The following is a 13,806-nucleotide window of genomic DNA, read 5'->3' as shown; positions in this document are numbered from 1 at the left end:
TAGCACAGTTTAAATCTGTGACCATTTCCATCTTAAACACAACACAGTATAGAAAAAAAGCAACCAAGAAAACAAATACTCACCACATTCAGAGACGTGTGACCTGAAGTTAACGTTGACTCCGTGTTTAGAGCAGAGGTAAGCGTAGTGAGCCAGTGCTGTGCACAAACAGCTGCTCCCACAACGGCAGGCCTGGTAGCGGCACTGCTGCTGGTAGATGTTTGGACTGATGTAGCCATGACACGGGGCGAATACACTCCCCACAAGCACCTCACACTGGGTCGCATAGAATACTAGAAAATATACACAGACACACACAACCCCATTTAACATATTTGAAATTTTAGTCTGGACAAACTAAGATACACTGCAACTAAAACCTGCACAAATTACAGTGTCACAATCATATTTAGGATGTCAGGAGGTAAAGTGCAGTCTGTAGAGCTGCTGGCATTTAAGCCCATGAAGTTTATCCTCCTTGTGATCAATGTTGGAAATTAACATTTTTGTCTACCTGCCACTGTGGCTGGTGGACTACAAATCTACCGACTACTCAATAGATTACCATTGTTTTTTTGGCTGGTGAGGGAAGCAAATCTAGCAGCCACTTGCATATTTTACCAGCATATGGCTGGTGGCTGTTGCTAATTTCCAACCCTGCTCATGATGCATTCTCTAGCTTGCTTGATTTCAGGCCACCCTTCACCCTTTCCATTTTCCTAATCCATGTATTTATCTTCAGTAGATTCGTCTAACGTAACGGTGTCTTTACAGGTCTCGCTAAAAAATCGGTTAGACAGCTGCATCGCTCTAGGTCTGAGATCTTTACACTGGCTTCCTGTCTGTCAAAGAATTGATTTCAAAATACTACTGCTGGTTTATAAAGCCCTGAATGGTTTACGGCTAAAATACAGTACATTTCTGATCGTCTGCTACATTATGAAACCATCCAGACCTCTCAGGTCGTCTGGGACCGGTCTGCTTTCTGTCCCCAGAGTCAAAACTAAACATGGACAAGCAGCGTTCAGTTTTTATGCTCCATATTTCTGGAACAAACTCCCAGAAAACTGCAGGTTCGCTGCAACTCTCACCTCTGAAGACTTTTGTAAATAAAATAAAAAAATATTATTTATTTCTTACACTGCACTGTAATTTTTATTCTTGTATTTTATCTTGTTTTTATTTTATATTCTCCTGGCTTTTTAATGACTGGTTTTAATTGTATTTAAATATCTTTTTATAATGTATTTATTTTGCACTTTGTCTCGGTGCTTTTCATGCTTTATGTAAAGCGCTTTGAATTGCCTTGTTGCAGAAATGTGCTGTATAAATAAACTTGCCTTGCCTAATATTAAATCAAGGTAAAATTAACAAGTACACCCAAAATAATAAAAACAGATGAAGCCATTATTACCATTGTGCTGGTTCATCTCACAGGGGTCTATGATGGGCAGGTTGACTGGAGCGACACAAGCAGATGAAACCTTCCAAGCATTGGCATGAAGCTGAGGAGTGCCCTCTATCATACCTGCTGGGGACCTACACACACACACACACATACACACACACACACACACACACACACACACACACACAGTGAGTTAAAGTGACATTTTCAACATTGATCTATGAGTGGGAAGTACTTGCTCACAGGAAGTCATCTCGTAGATTTCCATTGAAGGTTCCACAAAGGCCCAGCGTGTGTCCCCGCCATTGGCTGTCCAGCTGCAGATAGACCCGCCCCCCTCGACCATCATAATGCAGATTCAGACCAATCCCTGCCTTCAGCTGTGTAAACACAGAGGTCAGCTTCCGCACTTCCACTGCATCTATGTACCCAGAAACAAACACCAAAACCCATGATCAAAGATGAAATTGTATATAGCATGGCAGAGACAAGCACCCAGGTGTTCATAGCAAACAATGCTGTTTGCACCAGACCCAGGCACACGTTAGATACTGTATGTGTACATGTACTGTATGTATATATTTCCTAAACCTAACCAAGTAGTTTTGTTGCCTAAACCTAACCAAGCTACAACTGAAAACTAAAAATAGTAACTTAAAAAAATGTAAAAACCGAAAATAATAAGTCAACTAACTCTCTAGTCCTGAGTTTGACCCATTCATCCAGCGCAACCTACTCCTTGCATGTACTTTGTCACTCTTTATATCACCACTACTATTAACGGGTGTAAATACCCAAATAGCTGCCATGTGACTATTCTCACCCGGGTGCAAATACTTATTTTTATAACAGTACAAAGAGGAATTATTTCAGTGTGATCTGATTGAATTTGATATGTAACATAAACCCGTGGTGTATCAAAGAGCTTTTGTGATTCCTACCATCAACATAGGGCAGGACAGGCGCCGGGTTGACACCAATTATCACGTCCCCCTCTCTGGTCAAAGTGATCTGATGACTCACATCTTCATCCAACACCACTGTCACCGACTGAATACACCCCTGATGCTGTAGACACACAGACCATACAGAAGGGATGGTTATATATATGTGGAGAGGAAACTGCGTGGTTGGTTGAGCGTGTGTGCATGTGAATGCAAGTAATGACCCTACCTCTGCACAGGTAGTGTACTGCAGTGTGACGGTGAATCTGCTGCTACTGCGGCTCTTTGCCAGGACGTACTGACAGGCCCCCGGCTGGAGAAACATCCTACCGTCCAATGTCGTGACAAACACGTCACCTACCACCAAACACTCCGCTGAGAAGGGAGAAGAGGTACGGTAATTAATCTGAATTCACAGTTTCCCCTTCAGTAACTGTTCTGATAAACTCACCTGTGCAGTTGTTCTCAGTGCAGTTCCACACTCCTCCCATGCACACGCTAACAAAAAACATACAATAGGTTAACAGCACATTGGCAAAGCTACAGTATATACTGTACATCAGACCGGCAGATATGGGTACTTTGCAAAACATCAGGGCTGTGCCCCTTTTTGGGGGATAGAAAACCGAAGATCCTATAGATGTCAATGCAATTTGATGTGTGTTTGGTTTGTAATTTTGACAAGTTTGTATGAGTTTATTTGTTGTTAAACAAACATTTTTTTTTATACACGTCTAATAATTATTTTGCGACCTTGCCTGAACCTGAGCGTTCATGATAGCTTAATAAATTATGGTTGATCGTCATGCCAATTCAGCTTTTCCGAAAAAATGCAAGTTCAAGTGGATGAAGGACCCAACACAGTGGCTGGATATTACTTATCCGGACATCTATACATATTTATTTTAATCACGTTAAGCTAAATGTTGTCTGTAGATAACCAACATTTTAATAGCAAAGTGTTTGATTAATAAGCTGAGATTTAGTTAGAGATGACTGTGTGATGCTGCTCTACTGAATGACTGTACTGCAGAAGCCTCCCACTCAAGCTATCCATCAGTAGTAACTGTCACCAGCATCATTTAGCCATTTACCATACTTGAGTGAATATTCATATATCTTATGTGCCTCAAATCTCAAAGCCTTGGTTAACCCACTACAGCTTTTCTGCATTTTCCTGTTTCTCTCCATATGTGACAGCGCGTTTCTTTCCCCCAAAATGGGATGACACAATGCCGGTCAGATGTATGCTGCTCACTCGTGATTACATGTCCACACTTACCAAACACTGCATCCTTGTTGAAGCACATGTCCTTGTACATACGAACTGCCATGGTAAACACATGGACACTGAGAAACAGCGATACATGTTCCATTTTGTAGGATGAGACCTGTGGGAAAGAGGATTACGAAGTTTAAAGTGAGTTTAGAGGTCAATGAACTAAACATAATTTAACAGAAATTAGGAAGATAATTAAATACCATCAGGGCAGTAGCAGCCATCCAGACAATGCAAGTTGGTTCCCAGACACTCTTTCTCAAATGTACAGGTGGGTGGACAGCAACTGATGCAGTCTCTGTAGACAAAACTCTCCTCACAGCCATCATCTACATACAAACACACACACACAAACTGAGTTTCACACAGATGCAGATCACAGAACATGAGCATGGAATAAATGTTGACCTAATATAAATATAGCGGAGCTGGAGTGGTAACTTACTACAAGAAGGGAAGCTGTCTCTCCACTCTCTTACTGGATATCCAACATGTGAGCAGGCTCGGGTGTATTCAACCAAGGCTCGACAAAACGTTTCCTCGTCATCAGATCTGAAAAAAAGAAGGAAAAAAAAGAAATGTTTTTGGGGTACTGCATTCATTTCATTTTAAGAGTCTCTACAATTGAAGCTTCGACTGTAGCTAGCAATGAAAAGGTTTATTCTGTAACTGGGTTTACATCGATAACAACACAGAGAGGTGAAGAAAAAGTCGAATGTATCAATAATCATAAAATCATATCATAAATCATAAAAGTGTTTTGACTTACACACACAGGTCAGACACACAGCTGGCCACAAAGGGATTCGGGTCAATGTTTTCATGACAGGACAGAAATGGGAAGAAGAGAATTGCACTGCATTTCTCTATGGCATCCTGCACACATTCACAACAAATACAGTATGGTATGAATACAAAGCACATAATGTAATATACAGAGAGGTACAGCAAAGCAAAACAAACACTGCTGCAGTCATTTAACACACAAGGACCATTCTCTTAAAACTGCAACAGAGATGCCAGTCTTTCACTCTTAAGATTTAATCATAAAGAAGCTAACTTTGCTAGTTGTATTTTTTGTCAAGCAGTAAACATATTTATATGGTGTACTGTGGTGACATACAATTGACCCTTCGCAGATATCCTCAAAGTTTAAAGGGGAGTGCTGGATTTTTTTGCTTTCCCAAAGCCAAAAACGCTGAATCCATCGAAAATCAACAAAAAACTCCAAGGTAAGACGTTAATAACGTTAGCTAGCCTAACACGTTAGCAAACAAAGACGGTTAATTAATTATTATTTGTGGGATCCAGTGTATGGATGGGGTGTCGGACGCTTGTACTGGGACCGTTGAGCTTTTCCCTTGATTTTAATGGGCTCTTCCTTCACAATACTGTATTATTTCATATTATGTAATATTGTAATCCTTTCTGTCTACCTCTCTCTGATATTTCAGAACGATTATTCCAGATATTTGCCATTATTTCCTTTGGAATATCTCACACTGATATCGTTGAAAATGCCAAATTGACATCCTGGGTGCAAAAGCTTGACAGGCCTAGCAACAGTAACCAATAGGGGCGGGGCGGGGCTTAGCGAGGGGTGAAATGAGTGTATGCCAATACTAATAATGAGTAGAAAGAATGTTTCTGTGGTTCTTACATCCATGTCTGACTCAGAATGGCAGGCCCCATTGAAGTCGAGGTCTACTGATGGACAGGCTCTCTCATGGGGCAGGTCCACCGCCCAGCTGTTAGCAAACACTGCAGGCTCATCTGTCCGAATGCCTAAAACACACAGCACATAAGCCACAACAAACAGATTCATTATTAGTTAAGCACATACATGGGGTAAAGATGCTGTACAGTTGATAAACTATTCAAACATGTCCACAATCATTTCTGTTTCTATATTGTCATCAAACACATTTACGTTAAACATGAAATAGAATGATAAAATAAAATAAAAATTAGAGGAGGAAGAGCAAATCGGATCAAAACTGTGTTTTTAAATGTGCCATGTCCATTTTAGCTTTATAGTCAGAGCCTTTCCACTTGTTTACTCTCTTTCTCTGAGCTCATCCTCACTCCGCACACCGCAGTTCATATTACTGGACATCAGAGGAAGGATTCTTGCTCCTTCCAGCCATTCAAACCCAAACTATCAGTTCTCCCCTATCCTTCCACTCTGCTCTCTCCAGGCCACCATAATTGGCCTCGAATCAGTGTTGAGTGTATAATAATAATAATTGAGCTGAGTGGGTGCTGAGAGAAGGGATAAGAGGATGGAGGGCCGGTCAGGCCGGTCTTACCACGGGAAGTGGTGAGGTCATCGCCAGCAATGTGGTTGAAGTTCCCACATAGGCCACAGGGGGCGCCCTGGTGATCCTCGCTCATCTTCAGGTAGACGCCCGAGCCTCCATCCCAGGCCAAAGAGAAGCCAAACACACTCTTCACCAGCAGGTAATCAGCCAGTCGCTCAATAAACACACCGCCTACAGTCTGAGGCAGACTTAACCTGACATTTCAGAAACAGACAAGTCGAGAGAGTGACAGAGAAAATTAGCTTTTTGAAAATAATGCTCATAATGGTCAGTGTGGATCGGGTGCTGAGAAACTAACCCTTTCTGTTCTAACAGTTTTGTAGCAAGATGTTTTTATTGAAGACTCTCAAAATCTATCTGTGTCTTTTTCTTTCTACAGCAGAAAGAACACACACGCACACACACACACAGACACACACACACCTGCGGCCTCCCTGGTGGACCTGATATCCAGAGATGTGGATCTCGTCCTCATTTGGGAAGAACAGACTGAGAGCTCTTGGGCATGAATAAACACTTCCGCGACACACTCTGCTGTTGTGGACCTGAGAAGACAAGAAAAAGATGAAAGAGAATAAAAGAAAGTGTCACAGAGGGACAAGCATGGGAATTTTACCAAGGATTGGCCGCGGCCTGTAACCTGAGCCATTATTGTAAAAACAAGTCACCTGTCTGTTAATGATGCTGCCACCAACTGCCACAAATGGCTGTTGTGGTATGCACTGTGAATTACTGCAACAGCTCAATTTACTTAAGGCTACGATTATCAAACTATATATGACAGAGGATGCAAGGGATAGACAGAGTTAGAAACACTTTAGGACATTAATTTTGAAGTAACTTAATCAGCAATTAAAAACAATGTCACAAAAGTTTGAATGTTGAAATTAAAAATGGAGAAAAGTCTTGATGAATTGAAGTAAATGGGGGCCGCATTTAACAACAGCAAAACTATATCAACAACCCGCGCAATATAACCCACGTCTCATTTATCCAACATCTTTGCTAAAACCGTACAATTTAAAACACTTCGGACTTGTCTGGACTCACATGGACAAGTAGCGCACCTGTGCAAGAGTGAGACTGTTTATGCTGAAGAGATTTAAATAGTTTGGTTTTAGCAAAGATGATTGAGTCTGTACACAGATATTTTGATATACTGTAGTTTTGCTGTTGTTAAACGCGGTCACCATTTACTTCAATTCATCAAGACTTTTCACAGTTTTTTGATTCTTCGTTCGCCGTGGAGGCATACGAGAAAAGAAGTTTTCTTCAAGAATTCAAGGTAACACGGGGTGAGTAATTGCTATAAAATGGTTATGTTGTGGGTGAAGTATTCCTTTAAATGATAAAGCTGGTGAAATCCTATATTTTTGTTATTGTTAACAAATGGCAGGAAAAAGACCTAAACCAACAATCAGTTATTTCATCTGTTAAGGCATAGTAGCTATCAGCGAATATTACTCAAACTGGAGGAAATAAGTATATTTGTTGGGGACTCAAAATAAACTGCAGCACCCCTTTTATATGGTAGTGAAGAAACATGTCACCCAGTGCAACAGTGTGGCTTACTGATGTGTTTTTGAATGTCTACTGCACAGTGGACAAAGCTATATCTATATCAGGCTTTGACTAAACAATACTTGTCAGTAGGAAAGATTTATTGTTAAAAAGTCTTCTGTTCCCAAATTTAAATTGCAAAATAATGTAATAGGTTAAGAGGAACATACTGTATGCCAAACACAGACAATTTAAAGCTCATACAGGGTTGACAATAACTGCTAACTGGTATGCCACCCACTGTTATATAACCCTTAATTAACTCCTGTTTGTTAAAGGATTTTTGGTTGGTTTAAGCAGTTAAATACCACTGTATAATAGCTTCTTAATGTGACTTGAGTGTTATTTTAGTTTGACTGTAAACATGGTGTTATTGTAAAAAAGCCAGACCACCCTGTATACATACAGGTTAAATATCTCAGTGGGTAATTTCAATCTGTATGCTCTTACCCACACCGTGTACTGTGGTGCAGCTGAGTGGCAGTCCTGGGCCAGAATATAAGAGCAGGTCCCAGGGAAGTAGAAGTAGATTCCATCAAATGTTTCGTAGTGGTGCTGACCCCACGACCTGCAGATCCCGTCTCTATCCTGGCCCTGGTTAGGTACTGAGAGGAAAATGGGTGATTCACTCAGACAACCTTTTCCTAATGATGAAGTGGATCAGTTTCATGTGGTGACGCAAGTGAATTTCAGCACAAATTGACACTTTGTTAAACCGAGAGCATAGGTCAGACATCCTATCTCTTTTATCATCTTTATATCTTTCATTTCATTAACCTTATCAGTGGAAAATGAATACCTGAATTTTCTTAAACAAGCTCTTTGTTGCAGGAAATCCCCGGAGCTGGTGATGCCAAGATGCTGCCTAAGACCATCCCTAAAGTCTCAGCGGGCGGGGGCTGGTGACAGTGAGTCACATCCCTTTAATCTGATTAGTGAGTGGCTCGTCATGCTGATGGAAATCCCAAATTGTACATCTTGTAAATGATTCTTTACAGATCTTAATTACAAAAAGATACCCATGTTTCAATCCTCACAATTTCCCAATCTTATTTAATATTTTTAGAACATGTGTTCTGTGGCATCAGCTCTGATCTTCAAGCTGGGAAGCTTGATCATTTGTTTTGGATGAGGCTTTCATGGCCCACTTTAAATGCTCCTATGTTTTACTTGACTGTGCTAAATATGCATATTATTTATCTTCTAGTAAATTGTCTGTTTCAGGATTTCATTTCAAGCCTCAGTTCAGTTACAGCTCCCTCAGGAACTATATTGTTTCCAACATGTGTGTCAACGCTAAATTAGTTTTGTGAAATGAAAAAATGTCTTTACAATAATTGAGACCTCAGATCTCCTGATATACTGTATGAGGAGTCTGTTCAGAATATAGAAACCAGAAACTCCATCACTCAGCCCTTACCCTATTACCTTAGGGCAAGTGATTTTATATTTGCTGCTGTAGGATGTGTGTGTGTGTGTGTGTGTGTGTGCGTGTGTGTGTGTGTGTGTGTGTGTGTGTGTGTGTGGATTGATTAGAGGCTGGTGGATTTGTATCAACAAAGAGAGAAAGAGAGAGAGAGATCTGGTTAAATCTGATAATTAATACTGTAGCGTGTGCATGTAATTAACATTTGTTGAATGATTGGTGAGTCTGATGCACATGCACGAACAATCTCATACACATTCCTGTATAACTGAGTGTGTAACTGTACACTCTATGCTATTATTAAAAAGTTGTAAGCCTGCTAACCAGCTAGTCTGTTGCATACCAGGAATGGTGCTTGGCAATCAAAAATAAGGTTACCGTGTGGATGGTCAACTGACAAATCTGATCTGACACCGAAAACAGACAATGTAGGTGTGTGTGTGTGTTTCTGTGTATTACTCACTGATCTGGCAGCGGTCTCCCAGTGCCTGGAACTGAGCACAGTCACACACACCGTCCTCCTGACACCAGCCACCATTGAGGCAGCCACAATATTCTGGGAAAGACACGATCAAACTCAAGTTCACTTACCCCGGTCTATCTGGGTGATGATGATTTTAAGATTCTGTGAGTGCATTTAGGGTCGCTTCAGAAGGAGCGTATTTACCTGAAGAGGCATCTCTGGCTGTGTAGTTGTGTAAAATGCTGCGTGACAGAGTACCCTCCGACAGCAGCGGTCTGTATGTCTTGGAAAACATTGAACAATAAACACTTAGTTCCTTAAATGATTCTTAACAGCATCAGTGACACGGTGCTGTACCGTTAGTGACCTGCTGCTGCAAGTTAAAAGTTGCGTCAAGTTGAGTGGGAGAAAGTGTACGTGTGGGTCTCATTCGTTACAAAGACAGCTTTGTGCCCGTTAGGGTGTTGTGCGCATGTGGGTGCCCTGACCTCCTCTGGTTCTCTTAGGTGTAGTGTACCAACCTCCTCCCCGAGGAGATCCCGTTTCCTCCGAAGTGCATTAGCCCTCCTGCACACACACAAACATGCACATTAGTGGGAAGAAACAGTCAGAGGGGAGACTTAAGTGCACTTTACACCGCTTGAATTCGGACTCCAAGCTACTCTTTACTGAACCCTCACACGCACAAAGTGCACATGCAAACACACTCATATGCTGTCTCCGCCACACACCCTAGTGACCGAAACAGAAAGTGCAAATGCATTCATCACTGTCAGGCCAGATGATTGTGAGAATGACCTGTGAAATATCATATTGATGATTTTATTTTTACTTAATATTACCTATATTTTTGCCACAAAAAAATAATCAATTTCATTTCCACTCCTTTGAATTACCTCTGTAGTCTTCCTTCTGCCACTGAAAGTCGGCTCTGGGCTCCTAAACACAAAGTTATACAATTATAAAACCATCGTTGTAGCTAAATGTAGATCCAGAGGTGTCTAATGAGAAACATTTTACTAATTCACATCTGTATCATTTGTAATGATTTAGAAGTTGATGTCATGTTAGGACACATGACATCATCATCATGACTTCTGCACTATATTCATTTTTTTAATAGTCGTGTATCACAGCTGTTACCCTGCACTATATTCAGTTTTAACAGTTTTCTTCATCTCCTTGTATTATATATCTGGTATATTTTTTTTGTACTTTGCACTACTAACTTTTTTTACTGCCTTTTTACTAACATGTTTTGCACTATGGAACTGTGATGCTGGAAACTTGAATTTCCCTCTGGATCAATAAAGTTACTATCTATCTATCTATCTATCTATCTATCTATCTATCTATCTATCTATCTATCTATCTAGTAAAACACAAAATACAAGTGTGAACCTGAAAATGAGCATGATATGGGACCTTTAAGTTACACTAACTGTTTAAAATGCCTCCTATTTTCATAATTATTGCTATTAATATTAATCAAATTCCAAAGTTTGTGCGCCTATGGTCCATCTTTTTTTGTGTTTTAGAAAATAGTGTTTTCCTCTTTTATTTTTAATTTTTAATTTGCATTTTTGACAAGTTTTCTTCATCTCCTTGTATTTTTATATCGGGTATATTCTTTTGTACTTTGTACTACTAACTTTTTTACTGCCTTTTTACTAACATGTTTTGCCCTATGGAACTGTGATACTGGAAACTTGAATTTCCCTCGGGATCAATAAAGTTACTATCTATCTATCTATCTATCTATCTATCTATCTATCTATCTATCTATCTATCTATCAGGGAGAACAGTTTTATACAATAAATGCTTTATAATAATTATAAAAGCAACTGATTTCTGTCAGATCATATAGATAAACAGAAAAAAGGGTACTTCAATCATATTCTAAAAGAACTTGGCATACAAGTGACTTAATAATATAAGGAATATTTACAACCTATGGTAGACCTATTAATATCCCTATATTTTGTTCACATTCATATCATATATAACATATAGATAAACAGAAAAAAAGAGTAGTTCAATCATATTCTAAAAGAACTTGGCATACAAGAGTATTGTGACTTAATAATATAAATAATATTTACAACCTATGGTAGACCTATTAATATCCCTATATGTTCACATGCATATATGTGTAGAAAACTTTACTGCAAGACTATTATAAAATTTTGTATTAGAGTAAAACTGTCAGACTCACCCTCAAGAAACAGCAAGTGGGAGATTGAAAACGACATAAGAAGAAATCGTTTCACTGTCCACTTTAAGTTCATCTCAGAGTCCGAAAGGGAAGTCCCGCCGAAACGTTAACGGTGCATCTCAGTGGTCCCGGGAGGAAAGGAGTTTAAGATGTCTGGTAGCACCGGGGACGATGCTTTGGTCGTTTACCTGTAGAAACCTACCTGGTGGCGACACCCCCCCTCTGAGCAGATGATGACGAGTAGCCTACACCTGTTGTGTGGGCAGGTAAAGCCTGCACTGCTCTCTGTCACTGCAACATCCTCAGCCAGCAGCACACAGGCAGCCTCGGTTAGTTGTGGTCTGTGCGGGTCTGTGCAGGTCTGTCGCTCCATCACGGAGGTTTTCACCTCTAAAGGTAAATATCCTGCTGACCACATGACCTGGGTGTGACACCTCTGACGTAGACATAAACTGGAGGAAAACAAGAGGGCAGGGGGTTCCTTTTATTGGCTTGATTGAACTTGTGATACCTGGAAACCAACCAGAAATAACGTTAACCCAGCAAAAAAAGTAAGATCACCTCATTACTGTAATGAAACTATGAACTTCACAGAACAGCTACAACATATATTAATTAGTTCTGCCTAATAAGTAAAGTAATTATATGATAAGCCTAATAAGTAAAGTAATTATTCCTCTTCTATTGTCTTATTCTACTGAAATGATCTGTGTTGATCAATAACATATAATAAATATAATAAGCGTCAGTCCAAGAGTTTCGTCTCTTTGCTACGCTACGTTAATGCTAACTTACCATACTGTGATTAACGCTAGCTAACATTAATTAAAGGTCCCATATTGTAAAAAGTGAGATTTTCATGTCTTTTACTTTATAAAGCAGGTTTAAGTGCGATATAAATACTGTTAAACTATCAAAACGCTCACTATATGGAGAAATACACACAGCTCGTATTCAGAAATTGTGCATTTGAAACAAGCCGTTAGGATTTGTGTCCATTTGTGATGTCACAAATATATATATATAATATATATAATATTTAGACCATTACACGGTTTTAAACATAAACATTCTAAATGTGTCCCAGTTTATTTCCTGTTGCAGTGTATGTGAATAACAATCAGCTGACAGGAAGTACACATGGACCCAAACTGTTGCCTAGCAACGCAATTCTTTTGAAATGCAGACAAAGGGTAAATACAGGTATATTCAAGCAGACAGTATGAGGAAAATAACGTTTTTTTTTTACATTACAGCATGTAAACATGTTCTAGTAGAAAAACTAAATACAAGTATGAACCTGAAAATGAGCATGATATGGGACCTTTAAAGTAGTAGCTAGTGAGCTGGGCAAAAAACTTATTCTATGGAAAAACTATTCCTTAATCAAAAACTGAGTGTAATAAATGTCTGTCTTAGCTAATGTTAAGTCTGTTATATTCTTGAAGCTAATGTTTTTCCAATGAAATAACGATTGTAATGCTGTAACGAGACGTTAACGTTAGCTAACGCCAGTTATGTTCATCTTTGGACGTTTAGCTTAACCAATCTTAGAAAAAGGTAACTTTACGGAATAACCAACATTACGTTAGCTTGTCTTAAAAACTTCTTGAGCAGACGATTATCTTATTGTAATGATGCTAATATGTTTTGTTTTGCCAAGCTATGCTGTTGAGTTGACACTTCGGCAAAAAATTATGTGCAGGAAAAACAAGTGCAGTGTGCACTCCCATCCCGTTTTATGTCTTTGCTCACATTGAGTACATACGTAGAGTAAGGGTATAGTCTAATGGAAGTTTTTATTGGACTTTATTAGTTGTAATCCACAGAAGACATTCCACAAATGTGTACCATGATTTCCAAATATCACTATCCACAAACATGTATTTTTGTATTTTTGTTGTGTAAAGTCACATCCACAAAAATACAGGGCGATTTGCAAATACGCACAACTTACTCTGTAAATACGTATTTTAAGGTTTACATGTAAAGTGATATTTACGCATTTGTGCATCTATTGCTACACGTGGCATACTATTTGCGCATTGGCAGATCGCTTCCTGTGGATTTATGGGCCACGTGACATTTGTAACTTTCCTCCTGTTTGTTTACAGAATTTTGTACCGATTGGTACCGCAGCAGATCTGTAGATAATAATTGTAATCCACAAAAGACAATTCACAAGTATG

At 39.5% G+C, this 13,806-nt stretch overlaps 1 protein-coding gene across 1 annotated transcript in view; it reads right to left on the bottom strand.

The window, feature by feature from the left end:
* Positions 1-11,997, bottom strand: part of otogl (otogelin-like) — a 33,823-nt gene extending 21,826 nt beyond the window's left edge. The window contains exons 1-19 of the mRNA XM_074633180.1: positions 11,618-11,997; positions 10,298-10,340; positions 9,890-9,968; positions 9,606-9,684; positions 9,402-9,494; positions 7,963-8,117; positions 6,376-6,497; positions 5,941-6,146; positions 5,292-5,416; positions 4,401-4,507; positions 4,077-4,183; positions 3,835-3,960; positions 3,635-3,743; positions 2,804-2,850; positions 2,582-2,727; positions 2,350-2,476; positions 1,652-1,829; positions 1,415-1,539; positions 84-293 (exon numbers count right to left, since the gene is read on the bottom strand). Coding sequence (XP_074489281.1) covers positions 84-293; positions 1,415-1,539; positions 1,652-1,829; positions 2,350-2,476; positions 2,582-2,727; positions 2,804-2,850; positions 3,635-3,743; positions 3,835-3,960; positions 4,077-4,183; positions 4,401-4,507; positions 5,292-5,416; positions 5,941-6,146; positions 6,376-6,497; positions 7,963-8,117; positions 9,402-9,494; positions 9,606-9,684; positions 9,890-9,968; positions 10,298-10,340; positions 11,618-11,690 — 2,257 coding nt within the window. The 5' untranslated portion in view covers positions 11,691-11,997. The remainder of the gene's footprint in view (positions 1-83; positions 294-1,414; positions 1,540-1,651; positions 1,830-2,349; positions 2,477-2,581; positions 2,728-2,803; positions 2,851-3,634; positions 3,744-3,834; positions 3,961-4,076; positions 4,184-4,400; positions 4,508-5,291; positions 5,417-5,940; positions 6,147-6,375; positions 6,498-7,962; positions 8,118-9,401; positions 9,495-9,605; positions 9,685-9,889; positions 9,969-10,297; positions 10,341-11,617) is intronic.
* Positions 11,998-13,806: the final 1,809 nt, after the last annotated feature.

Source organism: Sebastes fasciatus, chromosome 4 (genome assembly GCF_043250625.1).
Source record: "Sebastes fasciatus isolate fSebFas1 chromosome 4, fSebFas1.pri, whole genome shotgun sequence".
In the NCBI taxonomy this organism is placed as follows: Eukaryota; Metazoa; Chordata; class Actinopteri; order Perciformes; family Sebastidae; genus Sebastes; species Sebastes fasciatus.
This window is presented reverse-complemented; position numbering and strand designations above follow the sequence as displayed.